Source organism: Sceloporus undulatus, chromosome 4 (assembly GCF_019175285.1).
Source record: "Sceloporus undulatus isolate JIND9_A2432 ecotype Alabama chromosome 4, SceUnd_v1.1, whole genome shotgun sequence".
Classification (NCBI taxonomy): domain Eukaryota; kingdom Metazoa; phylum Chordata; class Lepidosauria; order Squamata; family Phrynosomatidae; genus Sceloporus; species Sceloporus undulatus.
In genome coordinates this window covers 28,652,746-28,679,811 of record NC_056525.1, presented here as the reverse complement: position 1 = coordinate 28,679,811, position 27,066 = coordinate 28,652,746, and the positions used below count along the sequence as shown (strand labels likewise).

At 40.3% G+C, this 27,066-nt stretch overlaps 1 protein-coding gene across 2 annotated transcripts in view; it reads right to left on the bottom strand.

Annotated features, from left to right (window-relative positions):
- The window catches only part of PREX1 (phosphatidylinositol-3,4,5-trisphosphate dependent Rac exchange factor 1), a 323,175-nt gene that overhangs the window by 24,821 nt on the left and 271,288 nt on the right, over positions 1–27,066 (bottom strand). For both annotated transcript variants that reach the window (XM_042464631.1, XM_042464630.1), the window contains 7 exons: positions 26,872–27,033; positions 25,112–25,322; positions 22,974–23,250; positions 19,882–20,085; positions 11,700–11,788; positions 9,998–10,080; positions 8,331–8,421 (listed from right to left, as the gene is read on the bottom strand). In XM_042464631.1, the coding sequence (XP_042320565.1) occupies positions 8,331–8,421; positions 9,998–10,080; positions 11,700–11,788; positions 19,882–20,085; positions 22,974–23,250; positions 25,112–25,322; positions 26,872–27,033 (1,117 nt within the window). The remainder of the gene's footprint in view (positions 1–8,330; positions 8,422–9,997; positions 10,081–11,699; positions 11,789–19,881; positions 20,086–22,973; positions 23,251–25,111; positions 25,323–26,871; positions 27,034–27,066) is intronic.

The following is a 27,066-nucleotide window of genomic DNA, read 5'->3' as shown; positions in this document are numbered from 1 at the left end:
CGGAGCTAGCAGACTAGCTTTATATACACCTTCCAGAGCCGTGCGCCTAACGGCACGCGAATTTTAGTTTTCTTTAACTCAACAACTCTGCTCAAGTGACATCAGGTTAGAATCAGATATTGAAACAGAACCTGCCCTTTAAGTGTAAGATAGCAGCCAGTACATTCCTTTAAAGAAGTATTCCCAGTAGATTAACTGTTATATTCATTACTAAAGACTTTGCAGTATGGACAACGAGGGATCGGCTGCAGTCACCTGCAACTCTTGTGGGATGTTTCTCTTCTTGCCCACAGAAGTCGAGAACTTCACATGCACCAAGTGCAAGTTGGTAGCACTCTTGGAGGAGAAAGTGTAGCAGCTGGAGTCAAGAGTAGCTACACTTCAGCATATTAGGGAACAAGAGGATTTCCTGGACACAATAGAACTAACCATCTTGGATGAGTACCATGCAGAGGAAGATGCTAGGGTGGAAGAGGTCACTTGCCATACACAGGAGGCAGACAGCTGGAGGAATGTCACAAAGAGAAGTAAGCCAAGAAGGAATTGTTCGGGGAGCTTGCAGCTAGAGAATCGATTCGAAGCTCTTTCCCTTATCAAGGAGGATGAAGAAGAGCAGCATGGACAGACTTCAGGGACAGAGCAGGCAAGCCTGAGAGTCCCACCCGAGGGAACAGTCGCTGCTAAGCCTCGGAGGAGGCGTGTGGTCGTAGTGGGGGACTCCTTGTTGAGGGGTACAGAAGCAGTGATTTGTAGGCCTGACAAGATGTCTCGAGAGGTGTGTTGTCTTCCAGGTGCAAAGATGTGGGATGTGACAGAGAGGCTGACAAGACTGGTCAAGCCTACTGACAAATACCCCTTCCTTTTGGTCCACGTGGGAACTAATGATACTGCAAGACACAGCCTGCAGAACATCAAAAGGGATTACGAGGCGCTTGGTAGGAAGCTGAAAGGAATGGATGTACAGGTTGTCATCTCGTCTCTTCTGCCAGTTGAAGGGCATGGTCCAGGAAGGGAGAGGAAAATAGCGGATGTGAACAACTGGCTTCGCAGATGGTGCCGCCGAGAAGGATTTGGATTCTTCGATCATGGGCTGCGGTTCCATGAGGAGGGACTTCTTGCAACAGACGGGTTGCATCTCACGCCAGTTGGAAGAAATGTTTTTGCCAACAGTCTCAAGAACTTGATCAGGAGGGCTTTAAACTGAGTTCCGAGGGGAAAGGAGACAATATTAAGGAAGGCAAAAGGGATGACGAAAATAGTCAAACTGACATAGAGGAAACAAGGCAAACAGTGCAAGGACCCAACAGTGGGAGGCAAAAAAACTTGCACAGGCAGCAACTAAAAGGGAACCATGGTCTGCGATGTCTCTACACTAATGCACAGAGCATGGGAAATAAGCAAGATGAACTCGAACTCCTAGTACAACAAAGCAAATATGATATAATAGGCATCACTGAAACCTGGTGGGATGAGTCTCATGATTGGAATGTGGAAATAGAGGGGTATAACCTTATTAAGAGAAATGGGCCAAACAGGAAAGGAGGAGGAATAGCACTATATGTCAGAGATATTTACACCAGTGAAGAGATCCTGGACATCAATCATGGAAGCCAGGTGGAGAGCATCTGGATAAGAATCAAAGGGGAGGGAAACAACAAGAATGTTAGGGTAGGAGTCTACTACAGACCCCCAAGTCAGACTGAGGAATTGGATGATATCTTTCTAGAACAGATGACCACACAGTCAGAAAAGAGAGATGTAGTAGTGATGGGCGACTTCAACTATCCTGATATTTGCTGGAAGTCAAACTCAGCAAAATCCTCAAGGTCTAGCAAATTCCTCACTTGCCTAGAAGACAATTTCATGGTCCAAAAGGTGGAAGAGGCAACAAGGGGGTCAGCTATTTTAGATCTGATCCTAACCAACAAGGATGACTTGGTTAATGGGGTGCAAGTAGTGGGATCATTAGGTGGAAGTGACCATGTTCTCCTGGAGTTTGTTATACAGTGGAAAGGAGAAGCCACGCATAGTCAGACACGCATCCTAGACTTTAGGAGAGCAGATTTCAGTAAACTTAGAGAAGTATTGAGGGCGATTCCATGGTCAGAAATACTAAAAGATAAAGGCGTTCAGGACGGATGGGAGTTTCTCAAAAGAGAGATACTGAAGGCACAATTTCAAACAGTTCCAGTGAGAAAGAAAAACGGGAGGTGTCTCAAGAAACCAGGATGGATGACTAAGGAACTTTCAACCGAGCTAAGTTTGAAATGGAACATGTATAAGAAATGGAAAAAGGGGGAAATCACAAAAAAGGAATTCAAAGAAATAGCAGGCATGTGTAGGGGTAAAGTCAGAAAAGCTAAAGCGCAGAATGAACTCAGGCTTGCTAGAGAGGTTAAGAACAATAAAAAGGGCTTTTTTGGATATGTCCGCAGCAAAAGGAAGAAGAAGGAAACGGTAGGGCCATTGCGTGGAGAAGATGGCAAAATGCTAACAGGAGACAGAGAAAAGGCAGAATTACTCAACACCTTCTTTGCCTCAGTCTTCTCAGAAAAGGAAAAGGGTGCTCAACCTGAGGATAATGGAGCAGAGGACAGAATAGGGGAATTTCAGCACAGAATAAGTAAAGAGATAGTAGAGGAACACCTTATTAAACTAAATGAATTTAAGTCTCCGGGACCAGATGAACTCCATCCAAGGGTATTAAAAGAACTGGCAAATGTAATATCGGAGCCATTGGCAATAATCTTTGAAAACTCCTGCAAAACAGGAGAGATCCCAGCAGACTGGCGGAGGGCAAACGTTGTCCCCATCTTCAAAAAGGGGAAAAAAGAGGATCCCAACAATTATCGTCCAGTTAGTCTGACATCAGTACTAGGAAAGATTATGGAGCAGATCATTAAACAGAGAGTCTGTGAACATCTAGAAGGCAATGCCATAATCACAAAAAGTCAACATGGGTTTCAGAGAAACAAGTCATGCCAGACAAATCTGATCTCTTTCTTTGATAAAATTACCAGCTTGGTAGATGAAGGGAATGCTGTGGATATAGTATATCTTGATTTCACTAAGGCCTTTGACAAGGTTTCCCATGACATACTTGCAAACAAGCTTGTAAAATGTGGGCTAGACAAAGGAACTGTTACATGGATCTGTAATTGGTTGACCGGCCGAACCCAAAGGGTGCTCAACAATGGCTCCTTTTCATCCTGGAGAGAAGTGACCAGTGGGGTCCCACAGGGCTTTGTCCTAGGCCCAGTGCTATTCAACATCTTTATCAATGACCTGGATGACAGAATTGGGAGCATACTTATCAAATTTGCAGATGACACCAAATTAGGGGGAATAGCTAATACCCCAGAGGACAGGATCAAGATTCAAAATGACCTGAATAGACTAGAAAGCTGGGCCAAAGCTAACAAAATGAAATTCAACACGGAGAAATGTAAGGTATTGCACTTAGGGCGGAAAAATAAAATGCAGATATAGGATGGGGGACACCTGGCTGAATGAAACTACGTGTGAAAGGGATCTAGGAGTCCAAGTAGACTACAAGTTGAATATGAGTGAACAGTGTGATGCGGCAGCTAAAAAGGCCAATGCTATTTTAAGCTGCATCAATAGAAGTATAGTGTCTAGATGAAGAGAAGTAATAGTACCACTGTATTCTGCTCTGGTCAGGCCCCACCTAGAATATTGTGTCCAGTTCTGGGCACCACAATTCAGAAAGGACATTGAGAAACTGGAGCGTGTCCAAAGGAGGGTGACAAACATGGTGAAGGGTCTGGAAACCATGCCCTATGAGGAACGACTTAGGGAGCTGGGGATGTTTAGCCTGGAGAAAAGAAGATTAAGAGGTGATATGATAGCCCTGTGTAAATATTTGAAAGGATGTCATATTGAAGAGGGAGCAAGCTTGTTTTCTGCTGCTCCAGAGAACAGGACCCGGAACAATGGATGCAAGCTACAGGAAAAGAGATTCCACCTGAACATTAGGAGGAACATCCTGACAGTGAGGGCTGTTCGACAGTGGAATGCACTCCCTCGGAGGGTGACAGAGTCTCCTTCCTTGGAGGTCTTTAAACAGAGGCTGGATGGCCATCTGTCAGGGATGCTTTGATTTGGATTTCCTGCATGGCAGGGGGTTGGACTGGATGGCCCTAGTGGTCTCTTCCAACTCTACAATTCTATGATTCTATGCCTTCTCAACACTCAAGAAACACATTGTTTTGACCATTTTTAAATACTACTGAATATTCTTTCCACCCATACACACAATAGTCAAAAATGTAAAACATGAACTAAAATTCAAAAGGCACATGTATGGCGGATAATTATAAAGATACTAATTCAACTACTCTTTTTGCCTATTTGGAAAACACACAGGAAAATGTAATTACAAAACTTTCTGTTATAATCAAAGAAAAGAAGGTGACAGGAAGATTTGTGGGTTTTATTAATTCATCAGTGGAATGAGATAATGTTTATCTATTCTCTTTCTCTTTACAGTTTCTAATTACTTTGTAATGCTGCAATTAAAATTCATTATACATTAAAGGATGCAAAAATGTATTTGGCAAAGAGCCAGTATGGTTTAGTGGTTTGAGTGTTGGACTAGGATTCTGGGAAACCAGGTTTTGAATCCCACTCAATCATGGAAACCCACTGGCTGACCTTGAGAAAGATATATTCTTTCAGCCTCAGAGGAAGACAATGGCAAACCTCCTCTAAATAAATCTTGCCGTATGATAGGGTCACCATAAATCAGATCCAGCTAGAAGGCATATAACAAAACAATAATGCATGGGGGAATTGTGTGCTTTGTCAGTATTTGTCATATAAATATTCAGTAGGTGCCAGTGACACACAGCCATACTTGCAGACAACAATCTTTGGACATTATCACAGGAGAGGAATTTCTCTTAATTTCTTAACTCCATTCTAGTTACGCTCCATTGTCTTCCTCATGCAAAAAGCTACATGTTTGAAGCAGAGAGATTCCTTGAGATCTTCCACATAGGCAGGAACTTGTTGCTTGTTGTTGTTATTGTTGTGTGCCTTCTATTTTTTAAAGCCCCTTAATGTCAAAGATACCAAAATTCTTCTAATTTCACTCAATGAAGTGAAATCTTCAATATTTTATTCCTTATTTAAAAGAATAGAACACTAAAACATTTATATTCCAAGTAAGAAATTCATCTCTTCATGAATGGATTCCAACATAGGAAATCATACCTAAATAAAACACATGAGGCGTGGACAACATTTCTATTCAACCAGTCCAGCAAGCCCGCAGTCTTGGTTTTATCTTTGACTCTTCTCTGTCGTGTATCCCTCAGATCCAGACCACAGCCAAGGCTTGTAGATTCTTTTTATACAATATTGCCAAAATCCGACCTTATTTCCATCCAGCTTAAAATTGGCCATTGTAAAACCGCTGTTAAAAAAGCCCTCCCTAGACCCCCTGATGCATTTATCGGCCAGTTTCGCTATTGCCTTTCTTGGGGAAGGTGATCGAGAGGGCAGTTGCAATCCAGCTTCAATCGATCTTGGATGATACTGATTATCTGGACCCATTTCAAACCGGGTCCCAGGCGAGCTATGGAGTTGAGACTGCCATGGTCGCCCTGGTCGATGATCTCTGTCTGGGCATGGACAGGGGTAGCGTGTCCCTGTTAGTGCTCTTGGACATCTCAGCGGCTTTCGATACCATTGACCATGGTATCCTTCTGGAACGCCTGAGGGAGTTAGGTATCGGGGGCACTGTGCTCCAGTGGTTTCGTTCCTACCTCTTGGGCAGATTCCAGATAGTGCAGCTGAGGGACGAGCGCTCCGACAAGAGGGCGCTTACATCTGGTGTTCCTCAGGGAGCCATTCTGTCCCCCATGCTATTTAACATTTACATGAAACCACTGGAAGAGATTATCCGGAGACACGGGGCGCGGTGTTATCAGTACGCTGATGACACCCAAATAGGTTTCTCTGTGTCTCCGACTGATGCAGTGACCAAGGATGGCATCTCTCTTCTTGATGCCTGTCTAGACTCGGTAATGGGCTGGATGAGGGAAAACAGACTCAGCTTGAATCCAGAGAAAACGGAAGTGCTTGTGATAGGTTCCCCCGGTCTGGGATTGGAGGTTTGTCCACCTGTCCTGAACGGGGTCACGCTCCCCTTGAAGGACTCTGTTTGCAGTCTGGGAGTGCTCCTGGACTCTTCGCTCCACCTCACATCTCAGGTGGATGCGACGGTCAGGAGCACCTGTTTTCAACTTCGGTTGATATGCCAGCTGCGACCCTTCCTGGGCCGGAGGGACCTTGAAACGGTGGTACATGCTCTGGTAACCTCTCGTTTGGATTTCTGTAATGCGCTCTACATGGGGCAACCCTTGTACCATTCCTGGAAGCTACAGTTGGTTCAAAATATGGCAGCTAGAGTGGTCACTGGATCTTCCAGGGCCACCCATACAACACCAGTATTAAAAGATCTCCATTGGCTGCCCATTCGCTTCCGAGCGCAATACAAGGTGTTGGTTATTACCTATAAAGCACTAAATGGCTTGGGCCCAGGGTACTTGGAGAACCGCCTCTCCCCATATAATCTGCCCCGCACACTCAGATCGGCTGGGAAGCATTTGCTGAGAGTCCCAGATTCAAAATACGCCACAACATCGCGTAGAGCCTATTCCATGTCGGTTCCTCTGCTCTGGAATGTGCTTCCCAGTGAGCTCCGCTCAGCCACCTCCCTTGACCGGTTCAGGAAGGAACTAAAAACCTTCCTGTTCCAAAAAGCTTTCCCCTAATTCCTTTCTTTTGTAGCCTCCTTCCTCCCCCCCACTGTTATTATTTTTGTTGTTGAACATCCTATGCTAGCTGGATATTGTGATATTGTGAATTGTACTATGATTTTAATGTATATTTGCTGTTTATCATGTTTTTATCCTGTAACTGAAATTGTTGTAACCCGCCTTGATCTAAGGAAAGGCGGGCTATAAATAAATATTTTATTATTATTATTTTATTATTATTATTTCTCCGCCTCTACTGCCAAGATCCTGGTCCATGCCCTAGTGGTCTCACGACTTGATTACTGTAACGTCCTGCTGGCTGGGCTTCCTCTTTCTCATCTCCATCCATTAATTTCTGTCCAGCATTCAGCTGCGCGCATTATCACATCTGCCCACCGCTCTAACCACATCTCTCCTGTGTTGGCATCCCTTCACTGGCTCCCCCTCCCTTTCCGTATTCAGTATAAGCTCCTGCTGTCAACGTTTAAAGCCCTCCATGGACTGGCCCCTCCTTACTTATCAGACCTTCTTTCTCCTCACCTTCCCACTAGGGCCCTCCGTTCTGGTAGTCAAGGTCTGCTGTCCCAGCCCAGGATTTCCTCTGTCCCATCTCAGATTCGCCCCCTTTCACTCGCTGCCCCTCACTCCTGGAACCTTCTTCCCCCACAAGCAAGAGCCATCACTTCTTTAACCAGCTTCAAAACGGAGTTGAAGACCATCCTGTTCAGGGCAGCGTTCCCAGGCATTGCATAATTGTCACTATTTGATGTTCTTTTGTTGCCTGTTTTATTGAATCATTTCCTGTATTGCTATGTATTTTATATGTATTATCCTACTAGAGAGGCCCCTTCCCCACCACCACTCCCTTTGTGTCATGTCTTTTTAGATTGTAAGCCTGAGGGCAGGGAACCATCCAATTAAAAAGATTGTATGTACAGCGCTGTGTAAATTTACAGCGCTTTATAAATAAAGGTTAATAAGAAGAAGAAGAAGAAGGAGGAGGAGGTATTCAGGGCTTATAAATAAACCATAATAATAATAATAATAATAATAATAATAATAATAATAGCCCCCTTCTGCTAGCCCATTTCCACCTCAGCATAAAAATACTTAAACCTAAATTGCATGAGAAAATGCTGTGGTCGAGGGAGCTAACTGTGCTTGGGAAATAATGAAATAATGAAGAGAAGACAGCAAGAATTCTAACATAGTAGTACACTGGCAAAAGGAGAAAAAAACATAAGTTCTTCCTAGGTGCCAGTTGTTAAACTGACCTGCTAGTATCAACCAGCTCTTTACTAAGGCATTCGTCTGGGGCCTAAAGAATTATGTTGATTATCACGCATCTTAAAATTAAGTTTAGCTGTATCAGACACATGAGCTCTCTTCCCAAAGACCTTGGATTCTATCTCCCCCTCCCACTCCAAAATTTCCTACTGTAGTTTCATATTATTAGTTTTGATAGCTTAAAGAATAGATATTGTTTTGTTGAAAAGTGTTCCCAGATCTTTACAAAATAGAATAGATGGATCAGAATGGGTTTACCTTGCAAGCTGTGGTCCATTGGAAAATGTTTGGTTTCTTCAAAAGCCTTGCTTATTACTGGTCCTTTCAGAAGGGCATTGATAGCATCCACCTGCAAAGAAACACATTTCAGTTTTGACAATTTCCCAGGTATTTCCACTAAAGAATACAGCATTTAAGTTATGTGTTCCTGCTCTAAAACAGAGATACTGACTAGTAAAATTTTAACTCAAAAGAATGAAGAAATATGAAGTAAATGGTTACTGCCAACAAATAGGAATTTAAGTATAGCAGATCTGCCAATGAGGCTGTTGAAGGAAGAGTATGCTGTTTTTAACAGGATGTTATGAGGATTATTTATTGAGAGCCAGCACTATAGTGGTTTGGGCACAGGGGTATGATTCTGGACTCTAGGGTTTGAATCCCTGACAAGCCAAGGAAATCCAATGGATGGGTTGGGCAGGTCACACGCTCTCAGCCTCAGATGAAGATAAAGGCAAACTCTCCTTGAATAAATCTTGTAAAGAAAACCCCATGACAGGGTCACTTTAGGGTTGCTGTAAGTTGGAAATGACTTGAAAGCACACAACAACAATGGGGTTAATTGGGTTATTAATTAGTGGGTTATTGTTATTACTAGTTATTAACTGGATATGGCATGGTAATAGGACATGAAGTACTGGTTTTGGTATCATTAAGAGACATGGAGCCTAAACAGACCGGTGATAAACACCAGCCTCGAGGCAGAATGGGGGCATGGTGACTGCATGCCATGCGCCCCGACTCTGCCCTCATGCTGGAGTGATGCTCTGCACCCCACAACATGGTGGAAGGCATCGCGCTGCATCTTTGGTGCAGCATTTACATGTGCCAAAAAGCTGCTGAAGAACTGTGGTGGCAGCGGCTAGTGCACCCTTTCCATAATGCAAAAAGGAGCTGGGTTGAGGGCGTGGTATGCAGTTGCCATGTCCCCAACCCAGCACTTCTAGGGGCAGCACGGAGCTGCCTCTTAGGGTGGTCTATTCAGCCCCACTGTCCATTTATATTGCAAGAACATGGCAATATGAGTAATAGCCTTTTAAGTGGTTGCTCTTAACCTCTGCTCCTCTCTTCCTAGAGATAGACTGGCTTCTGTTCCTTGTTATGATTCTGTTATTTGACCTTCCAACAAACTTTTGGAAGTGGCTGTTAATAAAGTTTCTTAATGGTGTATTGTACTAATTTTATGTCTTTACTTTTTAAATAAAACATTTAAATTGTTTTTAATTCTATAGATAACTTAATTCCATTTTAACAATAATGTTTTCTATATTTTTACTTATACCTTTCTCTGAATTTCTTTTGATTTTTAAAAACCTGATGCTAGCCACAGTTTGAGAGAAAATAAAACTATAAACTTCAAAGGCTCTTGTGAACATGAGGCAACCATCACCTTTGTGCCCTGATGGTAATATTTCAGAAGCATTCTAGCCAACCGGTGATGTAAACAGCATGCCAAACTAGATAGGCCCAGTCCTGATTAAGTTAGAGAATATCTATTTTCTCCAGAATGTGTCATCATCTCAACCTCTAGGAGCTGCTCAACACTTCAAGCTGTTTTGCTAACTATGAGAATATGGTGTACTCTGAGCGTATATGGTAAAGTTACAGATAATCTGTGCTTCAGGTAAAGTGCTCATGTCACTCACCTGGTTAAAAAGATGCTCAAGGCAGCCGTGCAGTTTGTCTTGTTTGTCTGATGGTATCCTCATGTCACTGGGGAGCTCATCACCTAATGAAAAACAAGTAGTAAGCTTGGGTAAGCTCTCATATCTTTGATTTTGCACACACTATTTTTTACTATTATTTTAACTCTCTATGCTTATCTTTGTTCTTTCTTCTGTTCCCTTCACTCTTTTAGTCACTAATCATATCCCAAGTTTTAGAATCCTCCCCTTTGCCTCCATGAAGTACACATCATCTGCTGAGGCTTTCGTGTGTGATATCTTCTTAACAAAGTATATATCTGGTAGATGAGCTAACAGGAAGTCTTACAGAAATGGAAATCCTGGGAAAAAACGTTTGGTCCCATTTTGCCCTGTTTTAAGTCCTGACTAGATGAGATACTGAAAAACCTCAGTCGCTCTTCTCCTATTATTTCAAAGTACCTACGCAACTCAAAATATGATTGGCCTCTAGTAGTATTTCATCACACACACACACACACACACACACACATACACACATAGGTATGTATTCTTCCCAGTGTAAATCCACCTTTTTGCCCAAATCTGTAATGGGGAGGGGAATATAAAGTCAATATATAGATTTTTCAAAACTGAATTTTACTGTTATTTCATTTGATTGTTAGCTACTTTGAGCAACTAGGAACATTGCATAAAATGTTTTAAGGAATAAATCAAAAGTTAATGTGAATTAGGATTTAATAGATGAAGACCCAAACACAGAAGAAGTCGTCTGACATAATACTGAATGAAATGAAGACTGGAAAACATAGCACTATGAGACAAGTATTATATTCAATGATCAAATTTAATGCCTGGCCCTAAACATCTACATCAGGGCAATTCTTTATAATTCTGCTCCAATGCCATGAATGTAGATGATGATGATGATGATGATGATGATGATGATGATGATGATGATGATGCTTTTATATAGCACTGTAGATTGATATGGTTTAAGAGATAAGGAAATGGCTGTGAGTTCACGTTCTGAAACCAGCAGCTCAAAATAGTTTTCATGATCAAAAGAAGACCACATTGAGTATTTAACAGCTGTTTGAAAGATCACTTTGAAGGAACTTGCCATTTGTTTTCATTACAGTGGTAAAACTCTGGAATGATTGACTAATCTCAGTCTGAGCATGGAATTAATGGGTAAATCTTTTTGCTCCATCTTGGAAAAGTACCAATCTTCTTTACATACACTTGGATTTCTTAGCAAATGTGATAAGAGGTTTCAGATCAGTGAACACCTATTTCAAGACAGAGACTTGGATGGGAGATGAAAGATAATACTGAGGCTCTCCAGGTAGATCCAGGAAAGAACATTGCCCAAAATCCTAGAGAGCTGCTGACAACCAGAGTTGACAGCACTGGGTTAAATGGAGAAGTAGTCCAATTCAGTGTAAGGCAATTCTCTGTTGTCTACCTATCTTTTTGTATTTTTTGTCTGCAAGCAAAGAGGGATAGGTGAAATACTAGTAAGAATGAACAGGACAGGATGGCTTGGGCAGATTCCCTTTCCATCTAACTTGGACTTTTGGTGGCATGGGAAGCACCAAACAAAAACAGATCAGCCGCTGAATAATAGGCATGGATCTACCTGATTACCAGTCTGTGATTTCATGAACCTACCTCAGTGAATGGAAGTATGGCATTCACTCACCTGATCCCATTTCATCACTGCCAAGGTAAGAGCTGTTACTCCGCACACTGGTATAGGAAAGCACTGAGTCCCTGTTACTGTTACATTCACTGAAAGAAAAAGAAAAGGGATGCATAAACACTAGGAAAAGCTACATATCAAATGTCAAAGCTACATATCGCATGTTACTACATTTGGTGGAAAGTTCTTGAATTTTTTTTCTCAGCTCTGTCCTGGTCATCTCCAAATTCAGCAAAGCTTTAATCCAGGATATCATATTTTAGTGAAAGCATAAGGGTTTACAACCAAGGTAGCAAAATTTTGCATTGCTGCAATAGCTTGTAGACAAAAAATGGTATCTTAATTTTTAATTTTTTATTCTGTCTCATCTAGTATTTGAAGGGATTTCACTCTATATAGTTACTTGAATTTATCTAGGCTTTGACCCACTGATAAAATTGAGTAAATCTGAAGTATAATTTTACCCATCCTAACATGCTGCTTTCCCCCCCATCATTGTCTTATAGCATCAATCTTATGAACAATATCAGGTAAACCTCACTACCTTGGGCTGACTCTCTGCCAGAGTTTATAGCCTGTTTATAATCTCCAAGCTGTATTCCTATTGTATTTGCATTGTACTGTTTGCATTGTTTTTTCTATTGGGTATTGTATAATATTGTACTGTTTTATATTGTTTTATGCTGGTCATTGACCGTAATAATAAATTTCATTTAATATTTTAGTGAAAGCATGAGGATATCGTATTTTAGTGACAGTGGGCTTTTGACCTTTGTCCTAGCATACTTCCTCCTCCTCCAGTGAAGATGGATTGCAGAACTGGGGCATTATTCTTTGTTTCAGAGCTCACAGGAGTGACTAACGATAATACAGGGAAAAGGGAAAGGCTGGTAATTCAGAATTAAACTCACCACCATTCTTCATGATCCCTGAGCATGGGAACTTCGCAGTTAGCCCAGATGCTCAGTTGCTTTTGTTCCAAGTGCAATTTTCACTCAAAATTTTAACTTTTTACATTATTCATGGATCTGTTCACAGGTGTACACATCTTTCATGTATAATGCTATTCTACTTCTCTTCTGGTCTATTTCTCCAAAACAGGTTATACAGCTTTTTTGTTACATTTCAATCATGAGACTTATCTCACCTGGTTTCAGTGATGCCTATTATATCATATTGGCTTTGCTATGCTAAGAGTTCAAGTTTATCCTGTTTATTTCCCATACCCTGTGCATTAGTATAGATACATCTAAGGCCATAGACTATTCTCACTATGTGGCTTTTAATGGTTTTTTTCCACCTACTTTTGCATTTTTATTAGCCTTATTCTCTGTATAATACTTGAGTTATCTTCAGCACTTGATGAATACTGTCTCCTTCCCCCACATAACTCGCTTTAAAGCCCTCAATTTTAGACCTTTCAGAATCTTGGCAAAAACATTCCTGTCAATGGCTATGAGGTGCAACCAACAGTGAGAAATGATGGGAGCTGCAATCTATCAAATCATTGTGTACAAGGGGAGAAAACACCAAAAGAAAATGTAAATTTACAGCGCTTTATAAATAAAGGTTAATAATAATATTATTTACATTCACCTGTAAATTATGTCTGGGGGAAAAACAGGAATAAAGAATTAGACTTTTATAAACTCCATATTTTCTGTTCTCATTCTATCATATGGTGTTTTAAAATACATTTTCTCTCAAACTGGATTGGAGAAAATCCCTTGTTTCTTCTCCTGTATGATTTTTAAAACATCCTTTGCCTGATGAGGAATACAGTGGAGCTTTGAAAGCTCTCGTGAAGTGTTCTGTGCATTTGGTTGCCGAATCACCAACATGGTCACTCCTGAATAATAAAACTTTGAAGGTATATTATTCTTAATTACTCTCCTTTTTATTAAAATAAGAAGAAGAAAAAAGGAGAGAAGAAAAAGGATCTCTTGAAATCTTTCAACAAGAATTCTTCTTGCTATACTGCTCCCAAAGGTCTCTATTTTTCCTTATTTCTGAAAGAGATACACCATGTTTAGGACTCCTAGAAAGAAGCATAAACTCCTATGAAAACAAAGTAATTGTGAATTAGATCCTGCCCCAGAGCTAATGACAAGAAAATTTATCCCATTTGCTTCAGTTTTGTTTTCCTGTAAACTCTGTGGTATCCAAATATCAGAAAACATTTGATTCTTGAATTTCCATTATAATGAATGTGAGGTATAGGATATGGGAGGTGAAATGAAAGAAGAATGGTTACTGAGAATGTACTGAAACAGAGGGAAAGATCTGTAGAAGATTGTAGATTTGTTCAAAGAAGTTGTTTGTGTTGTTTTTTTATTATAAACTTATGTTAAAACTTAATAAGATCCAAGCATCCACAGCTTGATTTTTTTAAAAGTATACATTCCAGATAGAAAATCTTGATTTTCCATTTTATATAAGGGACCCCCCATTTTGCTAAGCCATTGTATTTCATGGGACTTGAACATCCTTGGATTTTGTTATCTACAGGGGGTCCTGGAGCCAAGCCACAGTGGATATCAAGGACCCACTGTATATGTTATGTATGCTTAATTATCTAAGATAAGACAAAATAATCTCTCTCATTTTTCATTTATGTCTAAATTCTAAAACAAATAACAGTCCCTTGGGAGTCTGCCTTTGATCGCATTACCTCATCCAGGATACATTACGGGCAATTATAGAACCCATTAAACAAAATGCAATGAAAAAATGAGAATCAAATTAAATTATGAATAATATTATTTCTATTGCGCTGAAATATGTTCACATTGTTCATATGGGTTTTAATATCAAGATATCCTGCCAGCAGTAAGACAAACCTTTTCCCCACCAAAGAGCTTTCCTACAGTATCAAAATCTAGGCTTTAAACCATGAAAAATGTGATTTTCTATATGTTCAGTGCTCACTTCTTAGAGAAAATAAATGCTGTTAATGCCTGTGACTAGGAATCTTAAGCTCATGACAGCAGTGGTTTAAATTTAGAAAGGAAAGGAAATAGCACTTCTAATTGAATTGCCATGGTCTATTTTATTTAATGTGCAGATTGCAAAACATGCTGGGGATTTTCTACAAACTACCAAAGACTTTTGACAGCTCTGGGCTACTGCTCGCTACTGTATTTAGTTGTCATGTCAAATTCCAGTTCCCACATGGCCAACATCACAAGAGAACTACCCAGTCCACCTAAATAGTAATGCTCAAAACACATCAATGCACATATCTGTTTCCATATCTAGTAGTACCCCTATAAGGCATATCTTGGGAGATGAACCCAATCTGATAACTCCTAGCCTATAAAGTTGAAAACAGAGATTGTGAATTGTATCTTACAGATGTTCCAACTACCACTACCACTGTCCAAGATTGGAAAGGCCCAATGGGAAATGCAGTCCAACAAAGGACCACAACTTTGCCCTCAGCTAGACTAGAAAGACCAGCAAGATAGAAAACGTTGACTCTTCAGCTTTCACAGAAGTAAATATATGCATAATGGGTCAATTCTTGTTGGGCTTTCAATGTCCTGTTTTCAACAATCTCAGAAGGCAGCTTGTGGTCCTCTTATATGTTGTTGAACTACAACTCCCACTGACCTTAGAGTCAATGGTGAGGAATAATGGGGGTTGTAATCTATCAAAATGTGGTAAATAAAGAAGAAACTATTGAAGGAAAATGTATTGAAGTATACATTTGGGAGGGACCCAATTGAGAGGGGAGGCGTTATCAGTGTTGGATGTGTGGTGCCGGTCTGGGAAGGGTGGGCATGGCTGGCCTTGGCAAGGGGGCATTTTGGGCCCAGGGGTGAGGACCAATCTCGGGAGAGTTTAAGGGGCAGGGGGCTTATCTGGTGGTCTTTAGGGGCCTATCCAGCCCCTGGCCACACTAGCTCAGCGAACAGCCTCTATGGTGACTGGAGCTGGGGCAGAGGGGCTGACAATGAGGCCGGACCCTAACGTTGCCTATGCCTGCAGGGGTGTAGGCACCCCAGGGCTTCATTCTGGAGGAGTGAGATGCTTCTCAAGGCAGATTTGCAGGTACATTCTGACGTCTCTGGAGCTCACAGCTTTGGAGTAAACTGGAACGGACAATGGGCAGCGGAGGGTTGGTCTGGTCGCCGAGCTGGATGAGTACGTTAGTGACAAGGAATATCACCTTTCTTGAACTGTTTCCTATTGTAGTGGCGGTTCACATTCGGATGGTACAATTTTCACATAAAACTGTCTGGTTTTGGTGTGACAACATTCCCAAAGCTCCAAATCCCTGAGGTTGTATATCTGGTTCGGTCCATGGTGCTTCAATGTTTGAGGCACAATGTGCTGTTCTAGGCACAATATGTCCCAAAATTGTTGAATCCTCTGTCAGATGCCCTCTCACATTTTCAGTACAACATGTTTGGGGAGCTCACACTGGGAGCATCAGCCCAGTCCATGATGGTATTGGCTGATCCATGGAATCTTGGCAGATTGAGATCAACTGGGCTATTCTTCAAGCAACTGGGCTATTCTTCATTCCATCACCCCTTCCATGACGTAACACTGTCACGGGCCCCTCTGAGCCAGATTTGCCCCATAACCTCTTTGACCAAGATTTTGTAGCACCTTTGAGGCTAACTGAAAGCTTTTGCTACAAACTTTGACCAAGATTTTGTAACACCTTTGAGGCTAACTGAAAGCTTTTGCTACAAACTTTTTTTTTAAATTAGTCTCAAAGGTGCTACAAAATCTCTATACATATTAATTCCACAGACTAACACGGCTATATCTTTAAATTCTACCATTATGGAAAGCACCAAATTTAGCCGAATGAAGTGGAAATACAGAGATATTCTTTCTCAACAAATGCAAATGCAAACTGCAGGATGTCATTCCTAAAGGCCTGCATGTGAAGAACCCTTAGCAAACTACATAGCACAGAGAAGTCATGGGTTAAACTCCTGCCCTCCTGTATGTCCCTTTCACTCCACCAACAGCATCTGAGGAAGTAGACTAAAGTCTATGAAAGTTCATGCTACAAACGTCTTTATTATTATTATTAGTTAGTCTCAAAGATGTTACAAAATCTCTATACATACTAGCTTCACGATATTATATTCTACACATCTTTGATGTGAGCAATACAAATTTACCAGATATGCAATAATTTCTATAATGTTAAGGTCTGCTCAATTTGAGATATCAGGACATGGAAATCAGCAGAGGTCTATCAATTAAGAGGTAGTTGGAGTCTGATGGACAGTCTTAGCAGAAAAAATTAACCTCCTATGCTTCACCAAACAGAAGGGAAAAAACAAAGGGCACCTTTATGGAACTCTAATCCCCATTTGTCAACTACACCACAGTTCACATTTATCACTTCTCACTCTTCACCTGTGGAAATGAAGAGTTTTCTAGCCCTGTAACATCCTCTCTGCAAGCCTTGGAACTGGATAGCAAAGGAACTGTTCATTAGTTGGTAGCTCCTTCCAAACTGTACATCCCATTCTCTTCTATCCCTGTCACACATTGTATGCCCCAGAAATTGTGCCCCATAAAAAATACAACCACAAAATCCAAAGAAGAATTGCTGTAATTCCTGGTTATAAGATTTCCCAAATGGAGGGGCTTAGTTAATTTTGTCTATTTCCAAATGCCTCAGACTGGTGGTGCCTGCTGATTTGAATCAAGGAAAGACCCTACCATCAGCATAGCATTTATTCCAATGTCCAATTTGTCTGTGTTTTCTGTAGATGGGTTGTTTGTGCGCATAAGACAACAAATTATCAGTTCTGCAAACAACAGCTGCTGAGCAAGTCTCAAATTAACCAGCTTGTGCTCCTGAAAACAACCACAAAAGATTCTCTTTTTTCCAGCTGCTGTGTTTCACTGGATAAAGGAGAAAATTCTTCCTTCTGACCTCACCTGACCTGTCTGATCACTGAGGCCCTGCTGTAAGTTGATCCTGTGACAGACATGTGAACCATGTCAGATTGCTGTGAACTCTAGACTGGATACACTTAAATTCATACCGTACAAGTAATGATTAGGGCTTGGTCTAACACCACAAATGCCCTACTGTCAATTGTTACTGTACAGCAGGAAACAGGCTCAGTTCCTAAGCAGAATTTGGAAAAGTGACATTTGTGCTGCAGCCACCATAATCCTCAAACCAGCATGGCCACTGGCTGTCTGAAGATAGTGCATCCATACATGGGATAATCCTTTCATCAGTGAATTTTAAGCATCCAACACTTCCCATGGTGAGAAAAAAATGGTAAACTTTAAAAATATTTGGGGTTTAACCTATTACAGAAGATCAGGACTAGAAAAGCCAAAGCAAAGAGCAACTAAGGACCTTCTCACACAACACACCTTTCCTACTATTACTGCACTTTTATTATTGTGTTTTCTGCAAAAAAGGAGCAAATCGGGGTTGCTCTCTTTCTTTTCACACTTCCAGAACCATTGTGTCCACTGATGTTAATGTGTTTCTGCACTTAGCAACTATTCACCACCTCTTCCCTTTTCATTGTTTGGCATACATGCTGGGCTTGGAAGATGTAACTTTTTTAAATATTCTCAAAACTACATTCAGTTACAAACATAACATTGAAAAACATCTGCCCACTCTAATCTAAAAACATAGGTCCAAACTATATTAAAATAAACCCTACCCGCAACCCTTGGTACAGATTGGTACATAGTTTCCTTGATGCATTGACCAACAGGACCTGCAACACAATATGGCAATATACTCACTCACCAACCCAGGTGACTGGTGTTAAGATCTCTTGGGGGAGAAAAGGGAATTTCAGAAGTGAGGCTTCTTTGTGTTCTGTCATTTAGCTAAAGAGGCCTGTCATCCCCTGCACTTAAACATTTTATAACTACAAGGTGGTGGCCATCTTAAAAGTTCTGGAGAGCCAGAAACAGAAACAAGCATTCTTTTTTTTTTATTACTTCCTGAAACAATGTAGGGAATACTTTTTTCAATCTCATGGTACATGAACCTAGTTTCACGCTCTGTATGCTACTTACACTGTATTGAACAGTACCCAGTGGACTGGATACTGCTGGAGGACTGGAATTCTCATTCTATCGTTGTTTTTGTTATGTTCCTTCAAGTCATTTCTGAATTATAACAATACTAAGGCAAACTTATCATAGGTTTTCTTAGCAAGATTTGTCTAGAGCAGGGATAGGCAACCTTTTTGAGCCGGGGGGCCGGGTTGCTGTCCCTCAGACAACTGGGGGGCCGAAGCCAAAAAATTAAAAATTTTAAAAAATTTTTAAAAAATTAAATATATAAATAAACCAGGACAAATGTAGGACAAAATTTTCAAATGGAAGACACTTTTTTTAAAAAAATGGAGGACACGTGAAAAAATTTGCTGATTTTTTTTAAAAAATGATAATATAAATGGATGTTTCTGAGGCTTCTATAGACAACTGCCCCCCCAAAAGGCCCCGGCAGCAATCGGCGGCAGGACTGGGCTGGGGCCGGTCCCAAGGCCTTGCTGGGCTGAATCCGGCCCGCGGGCCGCAGGTTGCCTACGCCTAGTCCAGAGAAAGTCTGTCATTGCCTTCCCCTGAGGCTGAGAGTGTGTGATTTGCCATGGTCCCCCAGTGGGTTTCATGGCCAAACCAGGAATTGAACCCTGGTCTCCAGAGTCATAGTTCAGTACTCAAACCAGTATGCTACACTGGCTCATTCATTCTATTACAGGCTGAAGAAATTAGGCAGGTTTGTGAAGAGTTGCAGCATAAATTTAAAAAATGAAATTTCCATTGCATGAACAGAAATCTGCTTGTGCATCATTAAATTTAGCGCATTTTACACAATGGCAGGTCAACTCTTTACATCACTCTCTCATCTGTCACCAGCATTCAATAAGATCAAAGGTTCTTGTAAAGTCATTTTTTAAAATTTAGTTAGCAAACTTACACATTTCAGGATAGTTAACCATTTCCCCACGTATGTAGAAACCACTTTCTTACTTTGATTTGGTCGAGCTGTGGTAGGTATGCACCACCCAACTTCACAATTAACCAAAAGAGCATGCTCATGTTGATTTCATATATTTTAACAATATCCCACTGTGTAGCTGGTTACTTATTTGATTGTATATGAATGCTGAACCCTCTCCAACCAAAATAGTTTCAAAACAGCATCCTTCACAAAACTCACCTGTAAGAATCTCTGTAACTCATTGTATCATGTCCTGAATCTTCTTGGTCCTCCTCGGATACTTTAAAACAAACCTTCTTCATCCCATGCTCTGCTTTGTCAATATCATTGTCCTCTGTGACCAAGGATGTGGGGGGTATCTCATCTGTAGAGGGAGGCTCACTTAATTCTGCTTCTGTAGGTTCAGTAATGGTTGATAAAAGCCTGCAGATGTAGAAAGTATCTTAGTGAATAAAATCAATTAAGGTCCCCAGAAATTAAAAAGAATATCAAAGCTGCAGACACATACTTTCATCAGAGGCCCTCCACCAAATGTCCGCTATTTCAGAGGTGGTTGCTTTGGATAGGACCTACTTTGTGGTGACATCCTGGTTGTGGAATACTCTTCGCAGGAACAATTAGCTGGTGGCTACTTTACTTCCTTTTAGTTACTGTACTAATTTAACAATTTTACTCCCAAAGCCATTCAGTGAATGATGTTTTAATTTTATTTGTACTGTCAAATGCTACTGTTTCATTGCTTTTTTATTTTCAATATGTTTTTTTTTTATTCTTAGCTAACTTTGATATTTTGTACTGAAGGGGCAAGGTAGAAATGTTTTAGTCAATCAAGACATTAGTCAATCAAGTTCCCAGCAAGGGATTCAAGCAAGCCTCTAGTTTTATTTTATTTTTTTGTGACTGACTCCTCTTGCATAGGTGCATCTTTAAGAGTGCATCTCTAGTAAATTTCAAATGTCGTACAAGGAAGGAGTAAAGACAGAGGCAGGGTGATATTACTTCAGTAATGACTCTGATTGTAACTTTAAGCTATATATGGAAAATGTTGTCAATTTAGAAGTTGAACTAAATTTCTATGTGAGAAGTAAGGGGCCTAAATGTGAAGACATCCAAATAAAATTCTTCCTGCAACAGAATTTTGGGGACAAGAAGAGGTGAAGCCAAATATACACTTTACTTCATCAGAGTAACTAGGGCAGGATACAGACTGCCAAAAAGGGCGGTCTGCCTCCTCCTCCATTTCCGCTGGCGGGAAGCCTCAGCTGCCAAATGGCGCACTCGTGACGTCACAAATGCGATGGGATGTGCAGATGCTACGTGTCTGTCGCGTCAAAATGGCAGCGCCTGTGTAGACAGGGTGCTGCCATTTTGACGTACTGAGTACATACTAGGGTTAGGGAGCGTCTGAAAAGGACACTCCCAGGCAACCCTAGCACGTACTCAGTACATGCTTTTTGGCCCATCTGGACAGGGCCAACAATAGGATTATAGACACTTCTCAGAAAAATACATTGAGTGATTTTAGGTTTCAACTATTCACAGTAATAAATTCTGTAAGCACAGTTCTACTTTCATGAAGAGTAAACTAAAGTATAACAGCTGACATTTAAAAAGCTATGAAATCAGGATTACAAATCTCTCACTGTCTAACAGCGGGGGACCTTTCACTGCATTTTACTATAATTTTTGATGGTATCTTATTCATCATGAACTCTTACTCATTTTCTCAGATGACTGAGTTTGACAACCTGTAATCAAGATAATCTTTATGCTTCAGCCTTCTGACTTCACCAATTACAGTTCACGCAAAAGAGGCAAAAGCTCATCGTGTTCTGAGACAGTATTTCATAAGTCTACAGACTTTAAATATACTCACTCACAGTTGTTTCTAGTTGAATCCAATGCAAAGGTGAGCTAGTTAGATAATTCAACTATCTGATAAGCAGATGCAAAAAAAAGGTGCTCCCTTCTCCCTCCACTCTCTAATGTGACCTTCTCCACAACCTTCTGCTGAATGGTCAAGGTACACATTGACACCTTAAATGGGTTCACACTTAGTGGAAAAAATTGAGAGTTTTAAGCTGGTTTGTCATCAGTGATGTCTGAAACTGGGTACCTAAACCTGTTGGCCTACAACTATCATAATTATAAAACATTTTGGTTTCTGATGTGGCAGGCATAGGGATATAAATAAAGATCCTCAACTTCCTAGCCAGCATGGCCTATGATCAGGATGATGGGAACTGTAAGCCATCAACATCTTCAGACTCAAGTTTGAGAAAATAAAAAATCTGTTTGGCATCAACCATGGTTAATGTCAATCAATGACAATGAAAAACAACAGTAGTTAAAGCAGGTTTGGGGGGGGGGGAATTCCACAATATCCCATATTCTGCTCTTGCTCCTTTCTTGTCATTTAAAAATCTGGCAATATTTCACTTATGCCACGATCTCAAAGCTTGTCTTCCAAGCCAACCTTTTCCATTCAGCTTTTTCCAAAAGGCTCATTTCTCAAAGGATAAACTTAAAGGGGTAGAACAGAAGAAATAAATATCCAAAGAAAGATAGTCATTTTGATCAATGGGAGCTATGAAGCAGGGTAAATTTGCCTGCTCACCTCTGTCATTTGAATGCTAAAGGAAGTACTGTATAGGGTGAGACTTCCTTATATAAGATGGGACCCAACTCTAAATATGAAATTCCTTTATGTTTTGTATACACCGTATATAAGCCTGAATGTTATGTTATTCATACTATACTATTTTAATAATTTTGTGCATGAAACAAAGTTTGCGTACAATGAACCATCAGGAAGCAAAGAGGTCACTATCCCAGCACCCATATGGACAATTTTGGAGTATTCGGAATTTTAAATTCTGGATAAGGGATACTCAACTTGCACTAATGAACATGCAAGCACACCTCATAGATAATGGAATGATTTTCTGACTACAGTGGTACCCCGGGATACGAATGCGCCGCCTTACGAAATTTCCGGGTTACGAAAAAAATCAATTGAAAAAAACTGTTCCGGGTTACGAAGGTTATTTCGGGTTACGAAAGAAATTTTGGTGCTTTTCGGCGCTTTTTCGCACCAAATCGCGGCTTTTCCCCATTAGCGCCTATGGGTTTTCGGCTTGCGAAAGCTTTTCGGGTTACGAACGCGGCGGCGGAACAAATTAAATTTGTAACCCGAGGCACCACTGTACTTATTCCTGCATATGTTGTGCCTGGTTTTTCTTTTTTAAAAAGCCACAAACTACAGTGTTCACTACTGCACACAGAGATTTCTAAATGCAAAACCAGCTCACTTATTGATCTGAAAGACGTATTGCTTCATTTCCTTAACTGCTACTTCTAATCTGTTGAAGAGTTGCAAGTAGGAGTCTTGTATCTCTCGATCTTCTTGCTTCAACAAAAAGGCAAGACCCCTTTCTTCTGGAGCTGCCCCTCCATTCTCTTGGCCATAGCAACCATCATAATGTCCATGTAGGTTAGACTCTTCATTTTCTGGAGTCAAGCATCTCCATGATGGTGCAGCCACTGTGGTTATGCAATGCTGAGTGTATGAGACTGGATTCAAGCTTCCTGTTAAACATTAAAAATACTCATTTTTAAAACTACTAATTTTAAACGATACTGAATGGAAATTTTTGAATACTTTTATAAGTTATTCATTGAATTACTTTTGCAAAGACAGTTAGAGACAAAATAAGACTGTGATAAATATAGTGTTTTCGCTCATCTGATGGAGTATGTCAAATTTATTTAATTTATTTTCTAGACAAAGGACAAACTTCATTCAAAGGTGGAGAAGGTAGAAATAGTTGATTCAAGACATTCTCCTACCCCAAGGTGGGAAATCTACCGCCAGATGTTGTTGTCTCATAATGAAAACTGCAGCTCTGCATTTGGAGGGCCACAAATTTACATTCCTGAAGTACACTTTTTTGGGGGGGGGTACATCATCCCACTGGGGCATAGGAAGTTTTTTCAGATAAATTCAGGGTATTCCTCCATCTATTCCAAGACTTAGGGAAGGGCTGATTTCACATACAAAAAGTCCTTGACACTTCTAGATAGGGATGGGAAAACTAGAGAAACAATGCCAGTCATTGTAGACTACCATTTTCCAAACTGTTGCAATATTAGCTAGGGATCAGGGGAATTGTTAACTACACCAAATAGAAAGCACTGAGGCAATATTGATCTGAGTACACCAATAGTCTCACTTGATATAAATCTACAGTATGCTATATGTTACTGTATGAATTAATAGTAGACAAGAAGCATATGACTTATGTTTGGTAAAGGTAATGGCAAAAAAGAACTCTGAAGAAGCTCCATACCCCTAACCTTAGTGCCATCTTTAAATATCTGAAGTATTGTGGGCCTCAATCAATGGATTTAAATCCCAAGAAAGGAGATTCTGACTAGACCTCAGGAAGAACCTCCTGATGGCACAAGTTGTCCAACAGTAGAATAGACTATGCTGAAATGTAGTGAACTTGGAGGTTTTCTCAAGAATGCTTTAGCTGTGGATTCCTGCACTGGCAGAGGATTGGACAACATGGCCAGTAGGATGCCTTCCAGTTCTATGAGTCCATGAGCCTTTGGTACATTTAGCATGGATGTTTGACTTTATTTTTGCAATTTACATCGTTAGGATTGTCAGAGTTTGCAAAAGCTACAGTTCTGCATAACTGCTCCCAAAATCTCCTTGCCAGCATATCATTCTGGGAGTTGTCACTCAAAAGAGTAACTTCCCAAGCTGTGGGAAGAATCAGGAAACTGAGAGTTGAACTTGTTGAATTCTGTGACTTTTCCTGCAGCCACAGCCATGAATCAGACCTACGGATTTTCCTTTTCTGTTGTGATTAACTGTGAATCAAGAAAGAATGTCTTAGAACAAGGTTGGGGTACCCGTGGTCTTCCAGATGTTACTGAAATCTAACTTCCATCAGCCTCAGTCAGCTTGACCAATAGTGAAATGTGCTGGGATTAATAGTTTATCAAAACCTCAAGAGTTCAAAGTCCCGTCCCCCCCCCACTTTTAGAACTGATGACTCGGGAGGATTAGGCTTGCTGCTATACCTCCTGCTTAAAGTTAAAACTTAAAGAAAGCCTGGTGGCCATAATACTTTCACACAGCAGTGGATCTCTTTATTCTTTCAGTAATTTTTTCCAGTCAATAAATCATCCCTTCTACACAAGAAAAGAGAAATCTGTCCAAGGCCACTTGCTTGTCATGTGTAGATTGTTAGCTATGCTCCAACCCTTTTCCTTCCTCATTTCCCCATGCCCTATGACAGTCAGATGCTCTGATGAAACCTCAAAGCCTGCTTGGCCTTTTAGAAGAAACCGCTGTTTCTTCTTGAATTTAATTTTGAGCTATAAGTGAACATTATACCCCAAAGGTGACACTAGAACGCAGAGAGCTGGTAAATACCTTGTTCTGGATCAAGGCCAATAATTGAAGGCTTCCGTCCAATGCGAATGCTGAATGACCTTCCCATTGAGGTAGTGTTTTTGGGATATGACACTTCCATGAGGTTAATGTGGCAGTTTGTGGGGCAGAAATCCATGCTGCTCAGGGGATGAAGGTCTGTTGTAGCTTGTTTGAAGGATGGGCTCACCTTTGTTTTCAATTCATCTACAAACTAGGGAAAGAAAACGATTTGTAGAAACATATAAATTATCTGATCTTGTGGTTCATTTCCTTCTTTCTATCAACACCTCCAGAGAAAGAAAAACTAAGCTCTGTGTCCATCTTTCCAATAGTTCCGAGAATTACTACTTCCTCAAAACACATACAGATTCCTGTCTAGTTTGTGTAAGTAATCAAGATCCTAACGGAAATCTAAGAGAAACAAAGAATGAGATAAGGCACATTTTAAATATTATTTAGATCTACAAATTAGTGGCCATCAAGAATACTAGGCTTGTAATAGCAAGGAGTAAAAACAAATTCTCTGCTCATCAGTCTAAAATGTTGTATGAATGACAGATTGCACAAAAATTAGGAGAAATGAGCAAATGGATATAAGCTGCATAACTCTGATTGTAGAATTTGCTTCAGCCTATTTTGTTTGGTTAATAATGAATATTCCATGGATACCAGACAGAATTGTGCAAGAATTCTGTTCAAAACATCACACTGTGGAACTTTTAAAGCATATGACAACTGAAGAATAGTTAAATTTCCAGCACTATATGTAAACTGGGATTCTGATCTGAAATATTTGGTAGAAAAATACTATGCAGAAATGTAATTTCCTGGGCACAAAATGCTGTTCCCTGCACCAAAAAAATGCTGTAATTTATTTGTAAATATATAAATTTATAAATATATATAAATGTACAAGATTTATTCTGTGTAAGATTCAAACAATGTTTATTTGCATAGAAAACAACATTATCTGCTAACAACCACCTTTGAAATTTGTGCAGAATAAGTCCTGAATTGTGAACAGGCTTTAAAAAATCGGGTTTTTGAAGATTCTCACTGTGGAGAGAAAATTGTTAAAATGCTGTTTTGTTCAAGAACAAACATAGTGAAGAATTATCTCCCTGGTGTATACAAGGCTTGCAACATACAGGGGACCTTGGTAGCTGCTGGGGTTTGGATCCAGGGCCCCTGTGAATACTATTATTATTATTATTATTAACCTTTATTTATAAAGCGCTGTACTAAAATCCATGGTTGCTCAAGTCCCATTAAATACAATGATATAGTGAAATGGTGTCCCTTATATAAAAATAGCAAAATCAAGGTTTGCTTTTTAGAATGTATATCTTTTTGGAATATTTTCAAGCCATGGATGGTTGAATCCACGGATAAAGAATCTGTGAATATGAAGGACCAATATTCTTTCCATCCTTGTTCCTCATACTACTCGACGTGTGCCGGAGGGCAAACTTTGGCTAAAGGGCATAAAATACTTTTCTTGGATCTTGGTCCAAAATGTACTGTATGAAAGTGTTGCATTACTTAGTTTAATAGTACAGCTAGCCCTGGTTTCAGAATCAGATACTGGCACATATTTAAAATCTTAATGAAATCAATAAGTGATTTGAAAATTTAATATGCACACAATCCTAAATCATCACTCTAAATGGGAATTTGAAAGCATTCTATCTGAAATTGTTGCTATGGACTAGGAGCACAACAAGTTATAATAAAGACAGTGCTGTGGATAGTTATCTTACCTCTTGATAACAGGCAACTCTTCTGCTGATACTTTCAAGTTTTGTGTCACAAATCTGCCGAAACTCATACTGTGGCATGGTCACCACAGCATTGCTGAGGGACATGAGTCTCCTGCAGTTCTTCACAAAGTAGCTATCATCTATAGCAAAGGCCTCTAAAATCTAAAGCAGGAAAAATCAACAATTTTGCTTGCC